The following is a 12,448-nucleotide window of genomic DNA, read 5'->3' as shown; positions in this document are numbered from 1 at the left end:
TATATATATTATCTTCTAACTTTTTGGAGTCCTCTTTGATAATTTTGTGTCAAGTTTCAACATTTAAATGAGCAGTGCTTGGGCAAGTCCATGCTTGGATTGTTCGAAATTCATTATTTTTGAAAACGACTCGAGTTTGAAATTGTTCATGAATAAGTGTTTTTGTTTGACTTATTTACATATTTGTGTTCATATCTGACTCATATTCGACTCATATTCTACTCAAAATTAGCTCTTTAAAATTAATTATAAAATTATATGCTAAGTTTTGGATTCAAACCTTCATCATTCATTTACAATTAAAAAAAAAAACAGAATATGGTGATTTAAATTTATATGTAAATATATATAATATATTATCATAAAAATAATATTTATATAATTTTCTTACTTTGAGCTATAACGGGCAGACCCGTAAAAGATTTGTAATTCAAGCTTAAAAAAACTTGTTCGTGTTTGGCTAGCTTAACAAATGATTCAAACTCAAGCTACTTAACGAGCCTATCACGAGCTATTCAGGAACAACGAGCACTCTCTTCAGCTCGATCTCTCCTCTCCATGGCCAAGAATATATCTCTAAGCTAAAGTTAATCCAGTAAACTAAAACCATAACTTGACCAAAAAAACCTTTTATGAAATATTTTTTTTAATTATTTAAAAATGCATTTCTTTCTATGAAAAATATTATTTTACATTCAAATAATTGAAGTGCTATAGTGAAATCATATAATATGCACCTCTAAATCATATGCATTGGGTTTTATGTATGTAAATGTGATAGTTTAGGGGACACTTATATAAATCAATAAGAATTGTGTGGTATGTATGTAAATGTCCCCAGGCCCAAAATCATGAAATGTGAAAATATATATATATATATATTTCTTCTCTCTGTATCTGAATTCTGAACCGAGAGCCACCCAATAATGGCGTCGATTCTTTCCTCGCCGGCGTTGCCCGCCTACCCTTCAGTCCGGCTACGCTCCAGCCTGTTTCTAGCCCGTCCATCTCTTCACCTGCACCGGCCGAGGTCTGCAATAGCTCCGTATTCACTTCTCCACGGGGTACCCTTTCTGCTCGACGGCTCCATGGCTCCGGCGGCGGAGGTGGCGGTTTCCGGCGTCGGCGAGGCGTCGTACTCTCAGGCGAGCTATTATACGTCCCTAGGCCTTTTCGTTATTTCAGTTCCAGGCCTTTGGTCACTCATCAAGCGCTCTGTTAAATCCAAGGTCATCTTCATCGAACCCTTTCTCTCAATTCTAGATTTCATTGAATTATTCGCAGGTTTGGAGCTCCTTTTGTTGATTTCCTTCCGATCTTATTCCCTTGGTTTAGAAAATTTCAGATAGTGCAGAAGAATTTTGTGAAAGGAGCTAGTAGGCCGAATCAAGTGGCTGGGGAGATCCTCTCGTTCTTCACTCGCAATAATTTTACAGTCTCTGATCGAGGCGACACCATTACGTATCTCTCTCTTTCTCTTTCGTCCTCCCTCTACTTCTCCAAAATGTCTAGTGGCTAACAAAAATCATGCCTGCAATGTGTTCGACGAAAGGTTTGAAGGAATGATGGTGCCCAGCAGAGGGCAGGCAGCGCTGCTCACTTTCTGCACCTGCATTAGCCTTGCAAGCGTAGGTCTCGTCCTCTCTATTGCGGTTCCTGAGGGAGGCAATAACTGGTTCTGGCTCACGGCGCTTAGCCCTCTTGCGTATGCCTTCTTTCTTATACTTATTTATCTGTTTATTTGAAGGAAAATTTACATCGTTACCATTCAATTCTTATGTATTTACATATGTAACACCAAAAATTCAATTTTTATGGTGAGCATCAAGATAGAAATTTGCCTGGTTAAGATCTAAGGATTTGTTTGGAGCAAATTTCTTGCAACTTAGCTTTTCCTTTCGAGGAACAGCGATAATTCTATTTAGTTGAATCTTCTTGCTGGTTTTTGTATGTTTTAGTGGTGAAAATAATTTTGTGCAACCAAAATTATCACAATGTGATGGTTCTAAGAAAAAAATTATTTTTAAAAGAAAAAAATATTTATAATACTCTCAAGAGTTTAATAAAATTTACTTTTTGTCACATTATTCATGATATTTACTAGATTTAAGAAATTTTCCATCTTACAAATCTTAAATTATAATACAAATAGCTGAGAAATTCATTGGGATTTAATAATATTTATTAATTGTAATGCCAACTAGTTTTTGATTTTAATCCTCTTAAGATTTATTAGATTTGGATTTACCTGAATCACTAAATTTCATTTGTAGCAATGGCCATTACTAAAACCAGCAGTGCACTACATCATACGGATCATCCAATTCCTATCTATTTACATAATCTAACACGAAAACTCTACTTTTCATATCACATAAGAAAATGCCATGATTTTAACTTATATAAAGCGAAATACACATTTTCATGCATAGCTAAGGTGGCATGTATAAAAAATTGACATTTAGATGTTAGATATGTAAATACAGAAAAATAAAGGCGTATGTATGTAATTTTTTCTTTATTAAACCTTAATTTACATCAGACATGAACCTGTGACCTCATTCTGAAGAACCAAAGAATATATCATTTGAAATAGAAGTCTTTGTCAGCTAATCATTCTCTTTCCCGTTGAAGCTTTCTGTAAAGCTGCTTAATGGCTGATTGACTGTTTATGTATCAGGGGAGTCTATTACTGGCAACGGGCATCAAGGAAAGAGGAGATAAAAGTGAAGATTTTAGTAGGCGATGATGGAAAGCTTTCTGAGATAATTGTGCGTGGGGATGATCAGCAGTTGGAGCAGATGAGGAAGGAGCTGCAGCTCAGTGAGAAGGGTATGGTCTACGTTAAGGGACTCTTTGAACAGTAGAATTATGTGAGGTGAACTTACTACTAACACTTATTTATTTATTTATTTTTAAGTTATATGGAAAGAATAAATATTTTTTATTTCAAATTTGTATCAATGGTTCTTTGTAGAGTTTGATTATAATCAGTTTTCGAGCATTTGTTAGTTTAATTGTAGCAAAATGTGATGTTTCCTAATATGATCTAAGTTGTTTTGATAGGTTGGGAAGACAATGCCTTGTTGATAAACTCATTTGAAAACCATAGTTCGTCTTCTCTGGTCTATCGTGTTTCGAGGGTTGACATGAATTTGACTAAAATAGGTAAGGATCCATGACCACCCGGGATGTATGATGGATTTGGGACAATGGAATGAACTCATTATAGGTTCACCTACATTTACCTTACATGCTCCAATTTAATCAGATCACAATGTTTAAATCCTATGCACCTCATAACTCAATGAATTGAAATGTAGGGTTGACCTTTTAGAAATTTTTTCAAAACATTACCAGCTTCATGATGAATAATGCTAAACAAACCATGGGTTTAACTCAAGTTGGATTTAGTAAATCTTGTAAATCCAAATTTACTGAATCTTATGTCTGTTAGAGCTTGAAATTTTGTATGGTAAGATGGGTATTAAATTCAAGTAAAATGTTTGCAATTTTTTTTTGAAATGTAAGGATTTATTTGTAGTTGTAGATGGTTTGGTCGCATTAAACTTCGACCAGCCGATGATCTGGTTAGGAGAGTAGATGTTTTAGATTCGATTATGTTAAGAAAGATAGGGGCAAGCCTAAAAAATCTTCAGCATATTGTATAAAAAAAGGATCTTAATTTATTATAATTAAATGAAAATATGATACTCAATAGGACACGGTGGAGAAAAATGATTCATGTAGCCGACCCCACTTAGTGGTATTAAGGTTTTTTGTTGTTGTTGTAAGGATTTATATGATTGAAGGATAGTATTATATTTATTTTACTCATCAATCTTAAATTAAATAATTAAGTCATAATTAATATAATTAATTATCTCACTTAATAATAATTAATAATTTTAAAAACTGATGAATGATGACTTACATTTTGGCAAATCAATTCAATAATTTAAAAAAAAAATACTAATTAACTTAATATAATAAATTGAGCTCAAGAGCTAACTTAATTACAAGTCCATTGTGATTTATTTGATCAAAACCTATTAGGATTAGGTTGAATAGGCTTTAGTTTATCTTGTCAAGGTCAATGCCCTAGGTTTGATTAGTTGGATTCTACGCATAATGGGGTCAAAGTCTTGCTAGTCAGGGGTCAACTAAGCTATACTTGCTGCACACTGGCGGGGGCATCTACATAAATAGCACCCAATTCCTATGTATTTACGTCATCTAACACCTAAACATTTTTTATTTATATTTTGACCACCGAATCCTTTCATATCATTTAAAAAATTGTAATACATATTTTCATTTTTAGGTAGAGGTGATATGCATCTAAAAATAGAAACTTAGGGTTAGATATGTAAATGCATAGGGATTTAGTGGCATGTATGTAAATCTTACAAAATAATAATATGTTCAATAAACTTCACCCTTAAATTGGAGAAATTATTGCATACAGGAATGCGGTGTCCGATCCTGACTGTAGATCACGGTGATCTATCGTCGGGATTATTTCAATTTTTTTTTTTTTTTAAATTTAGGTCCCACCGAAATACATCCTAGTCGTGAATCACCTGATTTACGGTCAGGATTGGACACCGGTATGGAATAGTTTTTCCTTAAATTCATGTATAAGAATTTTATGAGCTCTTCATATTAAATTATATCAGCAGTGCACGAAATTATTTAAAATTTTGGGGCATTTACATACATACCATACAATTCTTATGTATTTACATGCAAAGATAAAGCTGAGAATATGCAAAAATTGAGCTTTAGATGTTAGATATGTAAATACAGTAGAATTGAGTGATACGTATGTAAATCTTCCTAAAAAATTTATATTGAAATTAAAATAAACTCAAATCAAATTATTAAAGTTCATAACATTTTGATGTTTTGAACTTCTAATTGAAAAATTGTTTATCACTTTTGAAAATTAATAATAATGCTATCTTTTATGTGATATAAAATTACAAGTGCTGTGTGTAAATATAAAATATTAGGTTTGAGATATGTAACATATTAATTATGTGATATGTGTGCAAATGGAAAAATTATTCCATACAAATGCATACGCTGTCCGATCTCCACTGCCCTTCATTTCTTATATGTTTGCCCTGACGAACGGTGTAGATCGGAGATCGTATGCATTTCTGCATACGCTGTCCGTATGGAATAATTTTTCGTGCAAATGCCCCCTTCTTATTTTCAAGCGTAGCTAAGATGATTTGCTAGTGTGCAAAATTTGAAAGGTAAGCACTTAAAAATTAAAACTCACTTTAAAATTTCAAATATTTTTTGCAAAAATTATAGCTAACTAAATATTTAATAGTTTCTTTTTTGGAGTTTTTACATGCCAACCACCCAAAACATTTAATATAATATTTTAACGGCATACGCTTTAAATATTACATTTTTAACCTCTTTTTTTTATTACAACCACTCTTCTTCCCATCATTTAAGTATGAGTGAAAGTTTTGGATGATTAAAATGTTAAATTTAAAATTATGGGCGGTTAAAATGTAATATTTAAAATTTAGGTGATTAATATGTTATTGTTGGATCTTAAATTGTCTTGTGGATCACACCTATGGAATAGAGCGTTGGTCAAATGAAAAAAAAGAAGAGATACTGAAGATTTGAAAGACAATTCTCCTACTTAGAAGTCTCTATTAAAAAGAGAACCTTTCTATAATTAATGAGCTGTTACATTTATAAATTTTTAACTTAATATCATTTATTCAGACCCCATAATCAACCAGTGCTGCTATGCTTCTATAATTGTCTTGAATACAACTTCATATTCGTAACTACCAAATTTGTTTTTCTGGAGTTCATTTCGTCGATCGTGATTCCTTTAGCTAACCCATCGTCATGCAATTATCTTCGGTCGCCCATTCGGTAGAAACTGAATGTGAAGTTACATCTTCCTTCGGTAGGGTTATTTCATTGTTCAGAGGGTAAATCGCTGTAGTTCGACAAACAAAATACTTTTTGATCTATGCATCCTTACTGAAGTACCTCATTTTGGGGGACTCACTAATTTTTCAAGATAGTAGCTGCCGTAATAGTGCGGCCACATGGTGCTCGTTTGATCGTTCACTCTCTTCGTTCGGTCATCTTATAAGACGGACGGATCATTTGCACGAATAATTTATGCTCTTAATGTCTCCAATTATTTCTTATCGAATTTCATGCAGACTCATTCCTGATGCAATTATATTAAATGTTTTAGATGTTCAGTATGAACATTACGCGAAGGAGAATTTTCTATTAATGTGAAATTAAAACATTATCCCTTCCATAAAAAATTCTAGCTTCTATACTCTTCAGACAACTGTAATCGTTACTTTCTGTTCGTTTTGTCTTACCCTAAGTCTACTGTGGAAGTAGATGACCTACAGCCGACGCAGAGTGCCGACGGTGAAAGCTCGAATTGAATAAGCCCTGCATATGGATCTCAAACCCCCATTACCGCTTCCGAAGCAGGTGAGCCTATTAATGGCGCATCTTCGTTCCTTCCGCTTGCCCTCCTCATCCATCCACTGTCATATTCTACCGTCATTATCACCTCCCGCGCAACATTTATTGCGTTAGATCGCTCCCCGCATGGTTGGTCCGCTAGCTTTTATTGCCTGCCCCTGCAGGCTGGGAACTTACCTGCTCAGGGTTTCTGGTTTGAGTTTGATTGATTGATGGCGGGGATGGCATCGAAGGAGATCGGATCTCCGGATTTCTTGCCGGAGAGATCTCCCGCGCTGGATGGGAGTGTTCAGGATGCTCGGAGAAAGAAGCTGGGAGCGCATTTTTTGGAGAGCGATGAGAGGCAGTTGCCGGCGGCCATTAGCGGGGGTTATGTCGGGGGCGCGACGCCGGTTACTCTGAGGGGGAAACGCATCGAGGATCTATCCAAGACCGGTGGATGGATCGCCGCCTTCTTCATCTTTGGTATCGATCAATCTGAATTTTCTTCCATTTATGAATCAATCTGAAGCTCTCTTTCTTCTTGGACTATTTGGCAGAATTTATCATAAATCCTGCATAAATTTAGCTAACAAATAGCCCCTAAATGTAAAATTAACCAAAAGAAGATGGCTGACCTAATAAAATAATTTTAATTATAAAACATGAGAAATTCAGCCCTAGTAAAAAGGACCATAAGGGCTTCAAATTTGTACCTTGTTCAGTTCTATTATGCATACAGACGAACTTCCAACACCTTTCATAAAAAAATCTGTGTGATGGATTTTGTCCCTTGCCTGTTCTGGGGCATTTACATACATTCCATTCAATTACTATGAATTTACGAATATAACTCCTAAATTCTACATTTTTACTTTTATACCACCCAAATCTTTTATAGCACTTAGAAAAAACCGCCATTTTAACTTTTGAAAGAAAGAAATATACATTTTCATGTGTAGGTAATGTGGTATGTATGCAAAATTGAAGTTTAGATGTTAGATATGTAAATACATAATAACTGAGTGGTGTTTATGTTCAGGTAATGAGATGGCAGAGAGAATGGCCTACTTCGGGCTGTCAGTGAATATGGTAGCGTTCATGTTCTATGTCATGCACCGGCCATTTACCAGCTCTGCTAATGCAGTGAACAACTTTCTTGGGATATCGCAGGCTTCATCCGTGCTTGGTGGTTTTCTTGCCGATGCATATCTTGGTCGTTACTGGACGATAGCAATTTTCACAACAATTTATCTTCTAGTACGAACTATCATGACCTCTTACTGCATTTTACTCATTTATTAATGGATCAATTCTTATGTATTTACTCATCTAATATCTTAACTATCATGTCACTTCTCTAAAGGTTTCTTTTATTAACTATGTTCTTTATTTTTTTCTGTAATGTTACAGGGTTTGACAGCAATAACCTTAATTGCTACAGTGAGCATCTTCATGCCCAATCAATCCAACTGTGATCAGTTATCCATTCTTCTCGGCAATTGTGAACAATCCAAGCCATGGCAGATGATTTACCTCTACACAGTTCTCTACATCACTGCTTTCGGAGCTGCGGGCATCCGGCCTTGCGTCTCCTCCTTCGGTGCCGATCAATTTGATGAGCGAAGCAGAGATTATAAGGCTCATTTGGATCGATTCTTCAACCTATTCTATCTATCTGTAACCATCGGAGCAATCGTGGCCTTCACCATGGTGGTCTACATTCAAATGAAATATGGATGGGGTTCCGCCTTTGGTTCTTTGGCCATCGCCATGGGGATCTCGAATGCCATCTTCTTCGTCGGCACGCCCCTCTATCGCCACCGATTGCCAGGAGGCAGCCCTCTCACGCGTGTTGCGCAGGTCCTGGTTGCTGCGACGAGAAAGAGAAATGTTCCCTTCTCTAACAGCGACTTTGTGGGCTTGTATGAAATCCCTGGAAGAAGGTCCGCCATTAAAGGCAGCGGGAAGATTGAACATACAGGCAAATTCCGGTACTCAGCTCTTTTCATTCTTTCGGAACTTATGGCCATTTTTTTTAGAGAGAAAGCTAATTCTATTGATATTTTTTGAAAGAGCAAAAGCTTAAAATAGTCCACCGATTATCAATAATTAACAAATTTAATTTTGGAGTTTTGAAGTGTTGCAATTTAGTCCCACACTATTAATAATTGATCCAGAGTAGTCTAGCTGAATTTGCATGGTTAAACTTAATGCTTGCTAATTTTAACCATGAGACTCAGCCTAAAGACTAATTTCATAATTGGGATCAAATTTTATTAATCCAGTACTAAAATTAAACACTTTTAAACTCCAAAACTAAATTAATCGCATGTTGATAGTCGGAGGACTATTTTGAGCTTGTGCTCTTTTTGGTAATATGAATGTACAAGGTGCTTGGATAAGGCTGCTTTGCAACTCAAGGAAGATGGTGTGAAACCTAGTCCATGGAGACTCTGCACTGTAACTCAAGTAGAAGAAGTCAAGATACTCATAAAGCTTCTTCCCATACCTGCCTGCACCATAATGCTGAGTGTCATCCTCACAGAGTTCCTCACCCTCTCAGTCCAGCAAGCTTACACACTAAACACCCACCTAGGACATCTAAAGCTCCCAGTTACCTGCATGCCGGTCTTCCCCGGTCTCAGTATCTTCCTCATCTTATCCCTCTATTACTCCACCTTCGCGCCGCTCACCCGCCGAATCACCGGCCACCCTCAGGGTGCATCCCAGCTCCAAAGAGTTGGCCTCGGTCTTGCCGTATCTATTCTCTCCGTTGCATGGGCTGGTCTTTTCGAGAGGTACAGACGAAACTACGCCATCAAGCATGGATACGAGGCTCTTTTCTTGACTGCAATGCCGGATCTGAGTGCTTACTGGTTGCTGATTCAGTACTGTTTGATTGGAATAGCTGAGGTTTTCTGTATTGTTGGTCTTCTTGAGTTCCTTTATGAGGAGGCTCCTGATGCTATGAGGAGCATTGGGTCCGCTTATGCCGCCATTGCTGGAGGATTGGGCTGCTTTGTCGCAACCATATTGAACAATATTGTGAGATCGGTGACGGGAAATGAGGCCGGCGGGCGGCCGTCTTGGTTATCGCAGAACATAAATACTGGGAGATTTGATTACTTGTATTGGCTTCTGGCTGTGCTGAGTTTGATAAATTTTGTTGCTTTTCTGTTCTTTGCTGTGCGGTATGAGTACAGGTCGAAGATGGTGGTGGGGATTGAAGAGGAGTCTAAATTGAATGGGGATGGTTAGCTGAGTCGCTGGAACCAGGTTTGGTTTTATAAAATTATACTGGAATGATTTTATTGATCATGCTGGCTTATTTTGTAGTCCTGTGACTTTGATGAGGCCGATTTTGTCCTGCTTTTAAAGAGTGGCATCTAAATTCAGAGTGTATTCTAGGATGTCTTTCCACTTATTTCAACGTGTAGCAAATAGAAGTCTTTTACATTAGTGAGGTTTTTGATGTATACATAAAACGACATAAAAACTTCATTGCACTCTACCTTTTTTACCATTATGGTTATGAAGACCAATATAAGTGTATTCGCAACTCATGAATATTTCAAGATGTAGCTTTCTCCATTTTCTATGATTGCAGTTTTATATGTTAAGGGGGTGTTTGGTAGCACACTTATAACAGATTTTAACCTATGTCCAGCCAAACACCAAAGAAGGAGAAATCAAAATCCAATTCTCCATTAAATCCTAAGCTCTCCCGTTCCACTTCTTTCTCCCCGTTCGTCTCCTCCATGCCTTAAATCCAGATTTATCAGATCCGTGTGTGAGGCAGATTTCGCTGATTTACTCCGCCGTTGCTCGCCCTTCTCCGTCGTGCCTATTAACATAAGTTTTCTGCTGCTGACAAACCCCTCCCAAGTGTGAAGTCAAATCTCTAATAATATGAAGTGGTGTTTTTTTTTTATTATTATTTTATTTGATAAAGACTTGAATGACGGACATCACAAAGCCCTAAATGGAGCTATCATAAAATCATAAATCGAGGCTACCATATAATGTTAAATAGTGGTTATCATATCATAAAAGCATGCTGTGGAGGCTATGAGATGGTTGATCATTAATGTTGCAAAGTAAACTTTTCACCATATAAACTTTTATAATGCTCACTCGTAATGCATCCCCACAATTATAAGCAAAATGAAGAGAGGAATAAGAGATGGGAAAGAGAGAATGGAATAGAAGAAGAATTTTTCATCCTAAAGAAGAGAAAGAGAATAATCATCAATGTCTTTCTCATGTTCAACCTTAATCTTTCTAATAAGTATCTTATTACTTTTCAATCATTAAAAGTGAAACTGACGTCTTTGTCTTTATTCGTATGAAGTGTAATCTATTGTTTGTGCATCACTTTGAAGCTTAGTGAAATATTTTAGATGATGGTTGGCCACATTTATACTAATGCCAGACATTAGAATTGACTTGAAGAGATTATTTGTGATTTTTTCAGTTCTATTTTAAGAAGAGAAAATCAAGCATATCAAGATGTTCAATATAAATATTCCATATCAAAAGTCGGAGTTGGTGTTGATGGCACACATCCACTCTGTTGTAATAATGTGCATTAACATAATGAATTTTTTGGGCGTTGATATATATTGATAGTGTATGTTAGCTTTGTCGATAAACAACACGCATTGGATGTAAAAAGGAGATGCTGAGCTTATTTGAGTGGCGTTTTGAAAACGCACCTGACTTGTTTGGGTAAATTGCGTTTTGACAGCTTATGTGTTTTCAAAACGCAGAAAACAACGTTTTCACACCGTACCTATCTAGGTGCGGTGGGAGCTTATTGGCAACGGTCTGACTTTTCCAACAAAACAAAAATTTGTAATAGCCATCGCACATAGCTTATCAGCAGATTATTTTTAATTAGTTTATCAACAGATTATTCAATAAGCTGCAGCTGCCCCAAATAGACTTTACATCGAACAAGCATCGGATGTAAAGAAGATGATGATGACACATATAGCTTGTAGCACTAGTATGTAGAAAATACCAACGATGGTGACCGGTCAACAGTAAAGAATGTGCCAATATTTTGGAAATAAGATTTCAATTTTAATTTTGATTCCTCAACGCTGTTCTAGAATCTTCAATACAAATTCATTAATTTTAATCATTTCATCAGTTTAAATATATAATTTTAATTTATTATTATTATTAAATATTATAAAAATTATATTTTTGTTATGAAATAAATTTTTTTTTTCCAATTGCAATTGTCCCATACGATGTGTAAAAATTTTCACAATGTTATAGATGATCCTTTCATCAATCTTATCTTCTTTTCCCTCAACTCCCTAATCGGATTCTTTAGGATTTTATTTTCAAAATATGCCTATGTGTCTGAGCGCTTCATCAATGGTATCTAAGGCTTCTTTACTTGATAGAAGCCCAAGTGTGTAAACGAGTCGAGCAGTGCTCGAGCCACCATCAGTTTGAGCTTGAGCTTAATTTTGCAAGTCCAAGCCGGCTCACGAGCCGGTTTGTTTAGCGTGAAAGATAGAAAAATATATTAATTTAAGTTAATATTATAATTAAATGACAAGTATAATGAGCATTTTAGAGATAAGTAATAAGAGATCACTTGATATAAAATTTAAAAAAATATTAGTTTTAAACATTTTTAATAATTTATTTTTTTTGAATTTTAATATATTATAAGTATATTTTTGATTAATTATTTTTTAAATGAACCACCTCACGAGCTATTAAGTCGATTCAGTGTTGGCTTGGTGTTCGTTTGTTAGCACATCGAGCTCAGTTCACTAGCCACCTAGGAGTCATGCCAGGCTCAACTCGCTTACACCCCTACTTATCATTAAATCCACTTTGATGCTATGTAATGATGTCTTTTTTTAAAGGGGCTATTTGATTTGCTGACAAAAACATATAGAATAAAACAAATAAATTGTAAAAATTATATATATATATATCTATATAT

General features: G+C 35.7%; 2 protein-coding genes across 3 annotated transcripts; both read left to right on the top strand.

The window, feature by feature from the left end:
* Positions 1-890: 890 nt before the first annotated feature.
* Positions 891-3,212, top strand: LOC110025396 (protein COFACTOR ASSEMBLY OF COMPLEX C SUBUNIT B CCB1, chloroplastic). 2 transcript variants are annotated; one of them, XM_020725854.1, is made up of 5 exons: positions 891-1,229; positions 1,346-1,461; positions 1,553-1,705; positions 2,681-2,878; positions 3,067-3,212. In XM_020725854.1, the coding sequence occupies exons 1-4, from the start codon at positions 927-929 to the stop codon at positions 2,865-2,867; spliced, it is 759 nt and encodes a 252-aa protein (XP_020581513.1). In that variant the 5' UTR covers positions 891-926; the 3' UTR covers positions 2,868-2,878; positions 3,067-3,212. The 2 variants fall into 2 exon arrangements, with proteins under 2 accessions (XP_020581513.1, XP_020581512.1); XM_020725853.1 differs by lacking the exon at positions 3,067-3,212 and having other exon boundaries at positions 2,681-3,000.
* Positions 3,213-6,334: 3,122 nt separating this feature from the next.
* On the top strand, positions 6,335-10,007 carry LOC110025339 (protein NRT1/ PTR FAMILY 6.1). The gene is made up of 4 exons (XM_020725768.1): positions 6,335-6,960; positions 7,517-7,734; positions 7,888-8,468; positions 8,868-10,007. The coding sequence occupies exons 1-4, from the start codon at positions 6,708-6,710 to the stop codon at positions 9,733-9,735; spliced, it is 1,920 nt and encodes a 639-aa protein (XP_020581427.1). The 5' UTR covers positions 6,335-6,707; the 3' UTR covers positions 9,736-10,007.
* The last annotated feature ends 2,441 nt before the right edge of the window (positions 10,008-12,448 follow it).

The sequence above is a fragment of the Phalaenopsis equestris genome, unplaced genomic scaffold (genome assembly GCF_001263595.1).
Source record: "Phalaenopsis equestris unplaced genomic scaffold, ASM126359v1 Scaffold000297, whole genome shotgun sequence".
Classification (NCBI taxonomy): Eukaryota; Viridiplantae; Streptophyta; class Magnoliopsida; order Asparagales; family Orchidaceae; genus Phalaenopsis; species Phalaenopsis equestris.
This window is presented reverse-complemented; position numbering and strand designations above follow the sequence as displayed.